This window comes from Pithys albifrons, chromosome 3, assembly GCF_047495875.1.
Source record: "Pithys albifrons albifrons isolate INPA30051 chromosome 3, PitAlb_v1, whole genome shotgun sequence".
NCBI lineage: Eukaryota > Metazoa > Chordata > Aves > Passeriformes > Thamnophilidae > Pithys > Pithys albifrons.
The window spans coordinates 1077472-1092548 of record NC_092460.1 but is presented as its reverse complement, the minus strand read 5'-3'; the positions used below and the strand labels follow the sequence as shown (position 1 = coordinate 1092548).

General features: G+C 49.2%; 1 protein-coding gene across 4 annotated transcripts in view; it reads left to right on the top strand.

Moving 5' to 3' along the window:
- The window catches only part of GRM7 (glutamate metabotropic receptor 7), a 247074-nt gene that overhangs the window by 181926 nt on the left and 50071 nt on the right, over positions 1–15077 (top strand). For 3 of the 4 annotated variants that reach the window (XM_071550185.1, XM_071550184.1, XM_071550183.1), the window contains exon 8: positions 13258–14193. The exons of the other annotated variant lie outside the window; for it this stretch is intronic. In XM_071550185.1, coding sequence (XP_071406286.1) covers positions 13258–14193 — 936 coding nt within the window. The remainder of the gene's footprint in view (positions 1–13257; positions 14194–15077) is intronic. 4 annotated transcript variants of the gene reach the window in all.

Below are 15077 nucleotides of genomic sequence, written 5' to 3'. Positions count from 1 at the left end.
GGTTGGGCTTGGGACAAGGTGGGGGACATTCACCCCTGAGGGTGGCCCTGGCTGGAGTGGGTGACAGGAGAGGCACTGACACAGAGAGGAGGCAATTCTTCTTTTCCCACCAATAGAAATATATTAAGTAACTCTGCAAACCTCTGTGCAATTTATGCAGATCCCGCTCACTTTAACACCTACTGAATCTGTTTGGGCTCAGACTAATCAATTTACTGCCATAAACATCTCTGTTAGGGAATCTGGAAATAAATGTTATGAATAGTGAGCTGGTGACGAGAGTAATTAACTGTCTAACCTGCTGGCAAGAGACCTGGCTGTACCTGCCTTTTTGGGGTAAAATATTCAAACTGGAATTAGATCCAGACAACTCTTCAGCGCTGTTTGATGCTCAGGAATGTTCTGCCAACAGATGGTATTTTTCTAAAATAACTTGTTCAAATTGATTTCTGTTCATTGGGTTTTTGTTGTTGTTGGGGTTTGGTTTTCTGTTGTTCGTTGGAGCAGAGTGTGTTCAAAGCAGATGGGGTTTTGTCTGGTTGGTTTCTGGCACTGTTGGGGACACTCTGCATCTTCTGCTCCCCTGGGCCTGTCCCTGCACCCACCTTTCAGTGTCCCATCAGTCACCAGGTGACACGTGTGACAGTCACACTCCTGGCCTGGGGGTGTTTGGCTTTATGGGAATCCTTTCACAGCATTAGTGCTGCTGAATGCAGAGTCCTTCCAGAAAGATCTGCAGCCTGTTTGCACAGCTCTTGGCCATGGCTGGGCAATTCTGGGCTCAGCCCCCGTCTCACCATCAGCCAAATTGTCTGTGCTGCAGTGAGGAGTTCAAAGGTGGGTAATTGCATCAGTGCATTCCTCAAACACGTCCCAGTCACCTGCCTTGGCTGGCAGTGCCCATGCCCACCGTGGCAGCAGCTCTGCTGGGCTGCAATAATAGATGTTGTTTATTTTGTTCTCTCTTTACATTCTGCAGCCTCTCATTGCTCATGTCAGCCGTGACCAGCACAAACACCTTTAATTATCTTAACTTGCAGAATTAACTTCCAGCCAACTGGAAGGGAATTTTTCAACCCACTGGCCTGCTGAATGACCATATGCTAATTCCTTAGTCCTCCAGCAGGTCTGCAAAGTGTATGGAACAGGAGCAGGCTGGAATCCTGTCGCTGCTGCTCACCAGCTGTGATTGCAGCCAGAGCAGGGAGTGCTCTTGGAATCAGACCAGGGGGTTGTGGCATCACAGGTGGGGTTGATGCATTTGGGTTAGAGATGGCTACTGGAAGTAATTTTTGTTCAGATAAGGGCACCACCTCCACACACCTGACAGAAACCATGTGAATCCAGCAGTGCTGCTTCTGTACCTCAGCAGGGAGCAAAGCACTTATGGCACTTCATCCTCCCAGTGCCTGAAGGGAGCCCGAAAGAGAGATGGAGAGAGACTATTTACAAGGGCCTGGAGGGACAGAACAAGAGGGAATGGTTTCAAACTGACAGAGAGTAGGGTTAGATTAGAAATAAAATCCTCCTTGTGAGGGTGGGCAGGCCCTGGCACAGGTGCCCAGAGCAGCTGTGGCTGCCCCAGCCCTGGGAGTGTCCCAGGCCAGGCTGGACAGGGCTTGGAGCAGCCTGGGCTGGTGGGAGGTGTCCCTGCCCATGGCAAGGGGTGCAGTGAGGTGATCTTTGAGGTGCCTTCCTACCTAAACCACTCTGTGCTTCTCTGATCACTAAATGCTGTAATCTTCTTTGTCCCTTTCTTTGGAAAAAGTCTTAGGTGGTGAGTGTAGCAATGCAGAGACCCTCAGAGCATGTCCAGGTGCCCCTCAGTGCACGTGTACCAGGCAGTTGGCATGGCATGGCATGGCATGGCCAGTTCCCAGGAGCCTCTGGGATCAGCACAATGCTGACTGCAGCACCACCCACAGAGACACAGCCCGGGGCTGAGGGATGGACCATTGGCAGGAGTTGGAACAGGCACTGCGGCAGCTGGTGCCAGGTGGGAGCCCTGGGCACTCCTCCTGCAGCATGGCCTGGTCTGGAGGGAACCAGAAACCCTGCAGGGTGGTGCTTTGGGCAGGGGGAAAGTACCTGAGAACTGAACTTTGGGAGGCTTTGATAAAGTTGGATGTGAATGGAGGAACAGAACCATCCAGGGGAGCAAAGACCCCCGTGCCCACCAAGTGCAGAACTAGGAAATAAATCAAGCAGAGAAGAGCCAGAGCTGTGGGAACTACTTTCTACCCTTGAAACTCATGAAAATTGTGGAGGTTTTTTTTACAAGAGAATGAATATTCTGCAAGTTCAGGCTTTCCACATAGATTTTACTCTATGGAATCAAGAAGGCAACAGTTAAATGTTACACATGGCTCTGAAAACTGGCTCAGACTTGGAAGGGAGGACATGGAATGCCCTTTCCCCTTCGCTCCTGCCCTGCTTTGCCCAGACAGTGACACACACCCTGAGCTGCACCACCCCAGGCAGGGGGGGAATGGAACTGCAGCAGCTCTTGGCAGCACAGAAATGTCTAATTCTCCTCCAGGTCTGAGAATGTCACAGGGTAAAGTGTTTGTAGGGAGATAAATGCTAAGGGAAACCAGGCTGGAAGAGTCTCTGAGATATATTGCAGGTGTGTGCAAAGATGGGAGAAAACAGGAACGTAAGGAGCTCATAAAAGCAAAAAAAATGACGTAGCAGAAGATTTGGTGACTTGAGAATCTGCTTCATCTCGTGCTGTTTCCTTCCATGCCCATGGGCCCCAGGCACACTCACTCTGAGGATGAGTAACACAAGGAATAGAAGACTAAAAACAAATCACCCAGTCTTCAAAATAGGTGCTGGGTTTGCTCCTGCACATCTTTGTAAATCCTGTTTGTGTGGCTAATGCAGTTTTGTCAGCAAATATATTCAAGAGGAAGTGCTTTGCTGGGATGTTTTATGGCTAATGAACAGGTTTGGTTGTTTTTGGCAGGAGTAACAATGTCAGTTTGTGTGTTATTGAGGGTGCAATATTCTTTATTTAATACCCAAACATGGGAAGAGGCTCTTCAATGACAGATGTGCTTTGTTGTATTTGGAGAAGTTCATCCAGCCATAGAGAGAAAAACACATCCAAAGCTGCTCTGCTCCCAGAGCTCTCCTCCTCCCTTCTCAGGAAGGCAGGACACAGCAGCTGCACCTGCACCAGCAGGAGGGGAATACCTGCTGGGGAATGCAGGGGAAAGCTCAGGGGCTGGGCTGGGCTCTGTGGCTGCAAACGTTCCCATCCTTCTTCCCCCTTGTTTCAGCCCAGCAGAGCCCCCAGAGCTCTGGAGTGGTAAAGACCCAGCCTGGGTGAGTTTTGGCACCTCCATCACTGGGGGGGGCCTCTTCCTGCTGGGCATCATCTCCAGGGGCACGGAGATGGCATGACAACCAGTTATAATATTTGTGTCTCATCCTTGCCCTGGCAAAGGAAGTTTGATGAAAATGTTCTCTCTGTTTGTCCATGAGCTGCAGGGTGAAGGTGCCAGGGGACGTGTGGGCATCAGGGTGGGCAGGGACAAGCCAAGGCTGGGGGTGGAAGAGGGGGAACCCAAGAAGTGTCAGCAAAATAATGGCTGAGTTTATGCCCCTAGACCAGACACTTTTTTGTCTTTTCCTTTGCAAGACAAGTGCAGTCCTGTGTCCTGGGAGTGGTGGTTGGCACCCTGGAGGTCTGTGCCTAGGGAGGCCACAAGGACAGCCCTGAGGTGCTTGTGCTGTCCCTTCCTTTGGTGTCTCCTTTCTCTCCTCCTGCAGTTTCTCTGGTGTGGGAGAGGATGTTCTTGGTTCTCTGCAAACCAGCATTGCATCCTGGCACAAAGGGCAAAGTAAGTTTTATTATTATGTTGTGTGCAGAGGACAAATGAAATCACAGTGACTTCCACTCAGGGACTGAGGAATGATTTCCCTGTGCCAAACAGGGCAGTGGGGGCAGTGGGCAGGATTGCAGGCTCTGGGACATCCTCTGCCTCAGGTTTGGGCTGGCACCTTCCAGTCATGCCAAGAGTCTTGTGACCATTAACAGCAGCCAAAGCTTTGCTTTGTCTCCATTTTTATGTATCAAACCTGCATGGAAACTCCTTTCTTATACTGTATTACCAGCTAGGAGAGCTCCTGCCTATGAGCTGTTTCTGTAGGTCCTAAACATAATCCAGCTGTGTTTTGCAAAAGGAAATTTTGGTCCCATCCAGTTGCCAGTGCCAAGGATAGCAGGGTAGAAATGATGGTAATTTTATCAGACTGTTCCTGTTCGGTTTAGAAAGGAGAAAGAAATCCCACAAAGGGTGATTGAAAGCTCTGCACACGTGAGGTCCATGTGAACAGCCCTTGGAATTTCTAACACTTAAGCAAAGCATAAAGGTACTGACAGAGAACATGTATTGAGTGGGTCAAAAATAATCACTATCTGAATGCCCCTGAATAGTGATTTCTGAAGAAAATCGACCTGGTTTGTGGCAGGACTATAATATCAGAGTATAACATGGAATTTAATGTGTCTCCAGCTAATCATTCACATGATGGGCAATAATGGCCCCCAATAAACAGCTGCAAAGTGTCTTTAGTCTGCTCTGAAAACTTGAGGGAAAGGCTTTATTTGCTTTGTTTTCCTGTTTTATTTGTTTCTTTTCCACTCAACTCAAAATGTACCTTTTATGAAAATGCCACAAAAATGATTCCCATGAAACAACCGTGTTTACTTGTTAATTGCACTTGTTAATGGGGGAGGAGCTGGGCTTGCCCATTAACAAGAACATCTGAGCAGCTGCCTCCTGGTGGGACCTGGAATTAGGTATTTTACCCCATTTGGCAGAGCCTGTCCTGTCACTGCCTGCTGGAGGGCTTGCAGGTTTGAAACAGATCTTGCCCTTTGCCTCCAAAAGCACAAGTGCAGAAGGTGGCTCTGCCTTTTCTCCTTGGCCACTGGTACATCAGGCTGAGTTCCTGCAGGGCCTGGGAGCTTTGCTGATGGTCCTCCCTCCCCTGGGCTGATCCCTGGGAGAGGAGCAGACTGAGGGACCTGGGGATGTTCAGCCTGGAGAAGAGGAGGCTCAAGGGACACCCCATCACTGTCTGTAACTCCCTGAAAGGATGTTGTAGCCTGGTGGGGATTGGTCTCTTCTCTCAGGCAACCAACAGTAGGACAAGGGGGCACGGGCTGAAGCTCTGCCAGGGGAGGTTTAGGTTGGATACCAGGAAGAAATTCTTTGCAGAGAGAGTGCTCAGGCATTGGAATGGGCTGCCCAGGGAGGGGGTGGATTCCCCATCCCTGGAGGTTTTTAAGATGAGACTGGACGTGGCACTGAGTGCCATGATCTGGTAGTCAAGGTGGAGTTGGACCAAGGGTTGGACTTGATGATCTCAGATGATGGACTTGATGATCTCAACTGATTCTGTGATTCTGTGACTGGGATGCTCTCCAGGATCTTCCTGAATGTCTTACCCTGTTCATGGGGAGACAATTCCCTGCACTGGAAGGCAGTTGCTCACCTCAGAATGTGTCCTGCAGTGAAATGTTCCTGGAGGGAAGAAGATACCAGCTCTAGTCCTTCTTGACTTTCTGGGAGGGGAAGCAAAATGTTGTGTTATTGTTGCTCTGGTGTGCAAAACTGTGATAAGGCACAACGTTCCTTAGTTTTGCAAGGGTAATTTAAAAACAGAAAAAAAAATAAAAGAGCTTTGATTTTTATTCTTTTTGAAAGAATTTAGTGGAATTTCAAGCAGACCAATAACATTATTGTTATAGGCAGGGAGTGATTGGAGGGCTGGTATTAATTTAGATACTAAATCCATGGAATTATGCTCTGTTTCAACCTTCACCACTGGGTTTTTCTCTTTCCTCTGCCTGCTGGGACGTGCCAGGTCTGGGCACATGGAACTGGTGTCTTCCCACTCCCATGGATGGGGCAGCCACAGCTGCTCTGGGCACCCTGTGCCAGGGCCTGCCCACCCTCACAGGGAAGGATTTCTTCCTATTCTCTGGTCTAAACCTCCTCTCTTTCCATCTCCCCTTCCTCTCCCCAGTCCATCCCAGCAGGACGTGGCCATGGCATTGAGGGACTCCTGGCCCCAAGTGTGGTGCAATTAAAGTCTCATCAGCCACCCCTAATATTCCCTGTACATCTACAGTTCTTTAGGGCCAAATTGGCTGAGTATAACCTGAGCAGGATAATTTAACATTAGTAATATCACTGCAGCAATCTAATTTGGCCTGCATGGGCTGGGCTCTGAGTTCCCCTCACAATTCCAGGTTTCCTTCCTGTCCCTTCCTTGCCCACGTGTCACTCTGCACATGAGATGGGAAGAGAAAACTCCTGAGCCTCTGAGGCTGGTGCTGTAGAAAGGGAAAATGGGACCAAATAATTTGCCTGGAAAGCACTGGGGTTTGAATGAGCCTGGGAATTAGTAGGATAAGGAAATGCAAACATTCTGAGTTGGCAGGCACTGGAGGAGAAACGCTGTCCCAGTTCCACACACACCCTTTGGGTCATCTCTCCAGTGCCCTTTCTGCTTTGGAGGTTGTGCATTGGATTTGGCAGAAGCAGAACTTTTCACAAGCATAAATAACAGAAAACAATTAGAAGTTATTGCCCTATAAGAGAGATAAAGGACCAATCCTTTCCTCAAGCATTAGGTAAGGCCAGATCACAGCTGTCCCATGAAAAATAACACTGAAAAGGAGTTTTCAAGAAAAAAATCAGAATTCCTGGAGTTGCTTCTAGGTGGGTCATTGTCACCCAGCCTTGTGATTTAGGCCTTAAACTTGCCAGCTGTGGAGTGTTATGAATGTGTGAGAAACAGGCATTTGAACAGTTGAGTTCAGCTGCTGAAGGGCTGAGCTGCTGCTGTGCCCTTGTGTGGAGCTGTTTTATGGGCTCTGCCACTTGGGACTGGGGCTTCTCATCACCCTGCTCAACAAAACCCTCTGTATGCCAGGGCAGCTCTGGCTGTCCCATCCCTGGGAGTGTCCAAGGCCAGGCTGGACAGGGCTTGGAGCAGCCTGGGCTGGTGGGAGGTGTCCCTGCAGGGAGTGGAACGAGATGAGCTTTAAAGTCCCTTCCAGCCAAGCCAGCCTGGGATCCTGTGGAGATTCAAGTCTTCTCTCACTCGAAGCCACCACAGGATATAAAATCTCCTTGGATTAGCTCTGCTTTCAGAAGACAGTTTTGCTCTAACCTATCAATTTAAAGAGACGAGAATTTTGTGTTATAAAGGCACATTTGGAAGCACATGCTCTTTTTTAATTAAACAATGTTAGGCAGGGGTTGCAGGGTGAGTGCTGAAGGTGCGTGGGCCACCCCTGCCATTAGGGAGAGGACAACACAAAGCTGTGGGCAGATACAGAAGCATTAAAATAATTAATATTCGGTTTTATTGGGTGTCAACAGAAATGCATGATAATAAGCATTTTTGCAAAAACTGTGGATGAAGCATCTTTCTCTACATCAGTGTTGGGCTAGAAATGTCCTTGCTTTATTGTAGAACAAATAGCCCTGGAATCTCATTAAAGATGGTACTGGAAGTGCTCAGTGGAAGTTGCTGCTGGTGTAAAGCAGGTGAAGGTGGTAAAAAATGATGACAAATATTAAGTGAAAGGCAAAGTAAGAGTAGAAAGACAAAAATAAATGAGGGTTAAGAACTGCTTGTTGTGAGATCACCAAAGAGGAGTTGCAGGGTGGGAACAAAAGTGATAGGACTGGTTGAAGTTTGCAACCATAATTAATTAAAGGTGTTAAATGGAATGAGACAGAGTGTGATGTGCAGTGGTGAGGGGCACCTCGAGTGTCCAGTCTGGGCCCCTCACTGCAAGAAGGAATTCTTTCCATGGAAAGGGTGCTCAGCCTTGGCTGGGGCTGCCCAGGGAGGTTTGGAGTGCCCAGCCCTGGAGGTGCCCAAGGCAGGACTGGCTGAGGCTCTCAGTGCTCTGGGCTGGGGGACAAGGTGGGCATTGGGCACAGGGTGGGCTCCATGGGCTGGGAGGGCTTTGCCAAGGTGGGCATCGGGCACAGGGTGGGCTCCAGGGGCTGGGAGGGCTTTGCCAAGGTGGGCATCAGGCACAGGGTGGGCTCCAGGGGCTGGGAGGGCTTTGCCAAGGTGGGCATTGGGCACAGGGTGGGCTCCATGGGCTGGGAGGGCTTTGCCAAGGTGGGCATCAGGCACAGGGTGGGCTCCAGGGGCTGGGAGGGCTTTGCCAGCCTCAGGGATTCCATGATTTTGTCCAGCTGAAGGTTCAGTGGGAGAAGAGGAGAGCAGGAGGGAGCCTCTCTCTGATGGCCCTGAAGGGATTAAAGGTGTTAATGTGAAATGGGTTTTGTTACTGGAGGAAACCCCAGGCCTGAGCTCTGTATTGCAGTTCCAGCCATCACTGGTCCCCAGTGACTCGGTGGAGTTCCAGCCCTGAGGGCACTGGGATCCAGCACTGATGAGAGTCCCAAAGTGGAGCTGAGCAGTCCTGGGGGAGGCTGATCCTGGGGGCACCTTTCTCCTTAACCAGGGGCTGAAGCAGCAGGTGGGAAGATGAAGCTCTGGCATTATGGAATGTCAGCACCATTTTCCTACAGCATTTCTGGTTTGTCTGACAGTGAAAAATTGCAGGGTTTGTTCCTGGCAGCCTTTGAGAAGTGACGAGTTTCCATTATTTTCAACTAGAAAGGTGCAGTTTGCTTGGTTGGTGTGTGTTTAGGGACAAGACTCAGTGGCTGCTGTGCCACGAGGGCAGAAACTGGACGGGCAGCAGCAGGAGAAACCAGGACAAAATACACACCAGGACGTTTGACTGCTGTTTGTCAGGCAGATACACTGAGGGGCCTCGTCCCTGGTGCCAGGAGATGGCACTGGCTGGTGCCAGGAGGTGGCACTGGATGGTGCCAGAAGGTGGCACTGGATGGTGCCAGAAGGTGGCACTGGTTGGTGCCAGGAGGTGACACTGGATGGTGCCAGGAGGTGACACTGGATGGTGCCAGGAGGTGGCACTGGATGGTGCCAGGAGGTGGCACTGGATGGTGCCCCACCTCCCCAAGGATAATTGCCCACGGAACAGAACTGAAGTAGGGAGGACAAACAGCTGTTGTGAGGGAGGGTGAGCTGCTCTGCCCAGGGCTGGACTGGGGTGCCCTGGGGTGGGTTGGGGTGCCCAGGGTCTGCCACAGCATCCCTGCCCAGCACAGGTGCTCTGGCAGCAGCTCTGGGAGTGTTTTGCCTCCATCCCCTCCAGACTCTGGGCTCTCTCAGGGCTTTCCTGTGGATCCTGCAGGCAGGGAAGTGAAGTGAGTTACAGTCTAAGGGGAAACCTGAGCCAGTTACTGGAGCAGCTTTGCATCCTCTCTGCCTTATCACTGTTATCTCTTGAAGGGATTTCAGTCCATATTCTGCAGAAGACTCTGTTGATGGTGTGTTGTTGACAAATTCTTAGCTTAAAACCATTATCATGGTAAACCCCTGGATTTAAAAACTAATTACAAGACATTAATAGCTGAGCCCTAAGAGCTGAGTCATGCAAATATTGCTGCCTGCAAAGTGGAATGTACACAAATGTTTGAAGTGCTGAGGTAGGAGCTGCAGTGTGGAGAGTGGCAATAAATCCGAGCCCAATCCTCCTCCTTGTGCCCTGATGTGTCTGGGAAATTAATGGCACTCTTGTTATGAAAATCATATCTGGGAACATGGCTATTTTCTTCCCCAAGTAGGTTAATTACCACTAATGTAATTATTTTTGTACTGATTTTTATTTTAATCAAACATTGCATGAAACAATTAAGTTCAGAACAAATGGCTTATTAGGGGAATGTTTGTGGCAGTGGGAAGAAAAGCAGCAATGTTTGAATTATACACTTCTATTGAGTTACTTTATTCATTAAAATGAACAATTACATTAGGCCTTATGAGACAGACTAAGCATTTCTGCTTAATGTTTGTTCTGTAGTGAACATAATGAGAATTTATATTGGAAATGGATGCCATCCTTCTGGCTCTGGGCATTTAGGAACTGGGCCACACGTGGGAGTTGGGAGAGCTTGGGAGAAAAAGAGTCAGAGTTAACCCCTGACTGAGGTGCTGCTGCCTTGCCCCGGGGTGGGGGGAATCTTTTGCTTTTCTTTTTGCTTTTGTTTCTTCCTTTCTTTCTTTCTATTTTGTTTCAGTGTCTGGTTTTTCCCTTCCCTGCTCAGCTGCCAGGGCCAACCCTTATGCCCCACAGAGGCTCTGCTGACCCCCTGGAGCAGGGCCAGCTTTGAAGCTCTGCTTCCATCACCTCTTTTGAACCAGTTGTGGTTTACAGGTTTTCCCATCGATCCCATCAGTTCAGCAGTGCCTGAACTGCCACAGCCTCCTTATGGTGCTGTTGCAGATGTGCCACTTGATGTCAGTGGGCAGGTGATGGGTAAATATGAGACTTTGCAGGACATTAGACACGTGTCTGCAGCACGTGGTGCAGTTCAGGTTTTGCATCCTCCCCAAATCCAGCAGAATTGCCCTGGAGAGGAGCTCATTGTGTCCCTCAGCACTGACCTGGTCAGGTGCTGAACTCAAGATATGGAATTGTTGGCTCCCTGTGAGTACTCCATGTCCAGCTGCCTCTGGAGGTGGTGTTGGCTTGGGAAAAGTAAATTCCATTATCCTCTGTGTGCCAGTTTGATATAGGACTGAAATGGAAGTTCCCACATTAAAAAAATGCCCAAACAAAAAAAAACCCAAACAATTTTTGTATTAATTACAAGAATATGTTCTCATGGTTTATGAAATGTCTTGCTTCCTGCTCTGTACACTGTGAGTAGCACTTTCAGGCCATCCTTAGAGGTACAGATGTGCAGATGTGGCACTTAGTGACAAATTTTCTTTCAAAATTACTCTTTTCTGGGAGGTGAAGTGTCTCTAGTCTGACTGAGGTTCTCACCTCCCAGTGCAGGTGCTGGTGCCCAGCACATCCCCTCACAGGCTCTTCACATCGTTATTTTTCTCAGAAACAGCAGAACTCTGCAAATCATTCCAAGGCCAGTGATGAGTTCTCGGGGTGTCTCTCCAGGAGGCCAGAAAAAGGACTTTGCACAATTTTACCTGATCTTCTATTTATCTCTTTGCACACAGTATCTGTGCAGAATAAAGTACCTCGAGGCTGTCCCAAGCTCCAGCAATGCCATAGAATACATTTGAGAATATGGAAATTCATCCTTTTGTGGCCAGAAGAGGAAGCAGGGATATGATAACACATTATTCAGTCTGTGGCTCTGAAGATATTAATGTGGAAAATTGGGGAAAAGCATTTCACTGCTGCAGACTGGATCAAAATCTGAGCAGTTGGGATGATGTTCTCATTTCATATTGATATCTGTGGGAAAAGGGGCATCAAATAATGTCTGTGTTTAATAGTTATGATAGAAAATAGAGGCTCTGGACTGGATCAATGTCTCACTCTCTAGGTATAAAAACCCAGGTAAGTTGTCATTACCTGTCTGAGTCCATCCTTGAAAAGGGCAAAATACAAACCAGGGAATAAGGAGAGTAAATGAGGCAGCAGAGGGTCACTTAGCTGGTTTTTAAGGAATTGCAGTGGACTTTTCACACCTGCTTTAGGGGTCAGCAACCTCAGCCCTGGTTCTCTTTCCTCACTGTCCCTTTACACCGACCCGTCTGTGCCTCTGCAGGGAGGAGGTGCCAGGGGCAGTGCCAGCCCATTCCAGCTCTCCCACCAGGCATTCCCCCAGGTGGAAGGGCTTGGCTCCACTGTCTTGGAGCAGTCTGGGCATGGAAATGGATTTCCTGGCTCCTTCCACTTCCAGTAAGACCAAACTCCACTTTTGCAGTGCAAGAAATGAGTCCTTGTATTCCCTTAATCATCAGCATTCCTTTGCCTCCTGCAGGCTGCACACCTTCAGCTCAGCATGAAAGGAGGGTCCGGGGCTCTTTCTCTTTTCCAGAGCATTGAAGGTTAATGAAGTTTCCCAGGCAGGAGCAGAGCTCTGGCATGTCTGTTATGGAGAGATTATTTTACAGCATTCACTGAGAGGCTCTTGGTGTGTGAGCAGTGTGTGACTTCAGGGCTTGTTTTTTTCACATGTATGAAACGAAGATGATACAGGCTCTATTTGGAATTAAATTAGGAAAGTGCAACTTAATCCTTCAATTTAAGCCTTGCAAACCCCACTCATCCTGTCCACATGGATAATCAAGGCAGTTGATTCGAGAAACTCAGCTTAGAATTTTTTACTTGTAGGGAAAATAGTGGAGCTTGTCAGCATTTAAATGACCTAAAGAAAAATAGCTGGAATTTTGTTTTTAATAACACTTATTCACATCTGTCCCAGGGGATCAGGTTTTATGTTTGGAAAAGCCACACAGGCCCAGAGCAGCTGTTGGAGCCACTGAAATGCTGCTGGGCAGCTGAGTTGGTAACTGGGGCTGGGAATGCCAGGACTTCCCAGTGCTTCCAGTCTGGACTATTTCAGGAGGGCTCCAATGCTAAACCCCCTTTTTCCTGGCAACTGGTGAGTGGCTTTAGTCTGGCATAATTTGAAATGATTTGTGAGTTTAATTTTCTGCAGTACTTGGGAACCTTTGTCACATACTTTGGAGTTCAGGATTCTCCAGCCTGCAGAACAAGTGAGACTTTCCCTGTATTTAATATAATCATTTATCATTTGCATTCCCAGAAGCACGTGTGGTATTTCAAAAGCCAAATGTGACTTTGAAATGAAATATTATCTAATTATTGCAGTTTTCATTGGTGACCATTTTCTCTGTCCTTCATGTTTCTTACCTGGCTCAGACTGCAGACCTTGCTGAATTCTCACTAATCCCACTCTGTATAAAACATATTTCCACCTCATTTTCAATATTCACCTGGTCAGTAGCAGTTCCAGGATGAGAAATCACCGTTCTGGTCTGGGTAAGAAGTCCCAAGTTTTGGGGAAAGCCCCTTGGAACGTAAGTGCTGCCTTCCCTCGAGCACAGCAGTGCTCTGAGCAATTCTCATAAACAGGAGTTTTCATCTGCAGTTGTATCTGACATTGTGTGTCATTCCACCAGAATTACCCGCTAATAGAAATGAGAAGGGAAGGCAGCAAACACAGTTGTGCATCAGAGCCCACACAGAGAGAGCAGCGTGTGCAGCCCCTCTGCTTTTGCAGAACTGCAGCCTGGAGAGCTCCTCCATTGGTTTCCTCCGTCGGGGTTCCCCTTGGCCCTCGCCCCTTCCCTGCCTGGCGGTGCCCTGACTAACCGTGTCTCTCTGTCCCTGTGCCGCAGATCGAGGACATGCAGTGGGGCGGGGGCGTGCGCGAGGTGCCGCCCTCGGTGTGCAGCCTGCCCTGCAAGCCGGGCGAGAGGAAGAAGATGGTGAAGGGGATGCCGTGCTGCTGGCACTGCGAGCTCTGCGACGGGTACCAGTACCAGGCGGACGAGGTGACCTGCCTGCTCTGCTCCTACAACGAGCGGCCCAACGAGAACCGCACGGGCTGCCGCTCCATCCCCATCATCAAGCTGGAGTGGCACTCGCCCTGGGCCGTCATCCCCGTCTTCCTGGCCATGCTGGGCATCATCGCCACCATCTTCGTCATGGCCACCTTCATCAGGTACAACGACACGCCCATCGTGCGCGCCTCGGGCAGGGAGCTCAGCTACGTGCTGCTGACGGGCATCTTCCTGTGCTACATCATCACCTTCCTGATGATCGCCAAGCCCGACGTGGCCGTGTGCTCCTTCCGCAGGATCTTCCTGGGGCTGGGCATGTGCATCAGCTACGCCGCGCTGCTCACCAAGACCAACCGCATCTACCGCATCTTCGAGCAGGGCAAGAAGTCGGTGACGGCGCCCAGGCTCATCAGCCCCACCTCCCAGCTGGCCATCACGTCCAGCCTGATATCCGTCCAGCTCCTGGGGGTCTTCATTTGGTTTGCCGTTGACCCACCCAACATCATCATAGATTATGATGAGCAGAAAACTATGAACCCCGACCAGGCCAGAGGAGTTCTCAAATGTGACATTACGGATCTACAAATCATTTGTTCCTTGGGTTATAGCATTCTGCTCATGGTGACGTGTACTGTCTATGCCATCAAGACTCGGGGTGTCCCAGAGAATTTTAATGAAGCCAAACCCATTGGATTCACTATGTACACTACCTGTATAGTATGGCTTGCCTTCATTCCAATATTTTTTGGCACTGCCCAGTCAGCTGAAAAGGTAGGTGGGAGTGAACAGACCTGATGGTCAGGACTCACTGTGGTTCTAACAACGTGCTGAGGTTCAGCTTTACGTGGATTCCCCGATGAGCTCTCCAGTCTCTCACTGCTGAGAAACAGGCAATATGTGGCACTGTTTTCCTTCCCCATTTAGCTCACGGGCCATTCATTTATAAAGTGGCAAATGATCAATAACAATCACATTAACCATTAGTTTTATTGTCGCATCCATTTCAATTGTATCCTTTCAATAGGATAAGTGGGAATTAGCTGTCATATTATCCAGAAAAAGGCATCTTCTGACTAAATCATTTTGAATACAAGATGTAAGCAAGAAAACTCTCATAAAATACTAAACCAGAGTCCTGTGCCTCTGGAACTGGGCACTGAGAGGGTGCACAGCCTGGTGGGTGCCCTGGGTCACAAACAGCAGCCTCAGGGCACATTTTCAGCACCGACTGTGCATGGATGTAGTAGCATTATCCCCTGAGCCCACCCCTCCCTGGGCAGGAAAGAGCTTTAGCTTCTTGCTCCCATTTTCCACCTCTCTCTTCATTTAACATTTGTTCTTGAACACGTGACTCGGGCAAGTTCAGCCCCGTGGAGGGAATTATTGTGTCTTTTTAATGAGTGAGCAAATTTCAGGTCCCAGCTAACACATCTCACTTGGAACCAGGGGCAGAATTCCCACAGCCACAGATGTCAAACTTCTGGGCTGCTGAGGTGCAGTTCAGGAAGGCAGTGGTGTCCTCTGGGCAGGTCTGTGCTGTGGCCCCAGGTCTCTTCCACAGGGAGGGGCTGCTCCAGAGCTTTGTTCTTTCCAGGTCAGGAGACTGGATGTGCAGATTTGCAGCTGTTTGGCCTCAGTTTTGTCCCTCAGTGGAA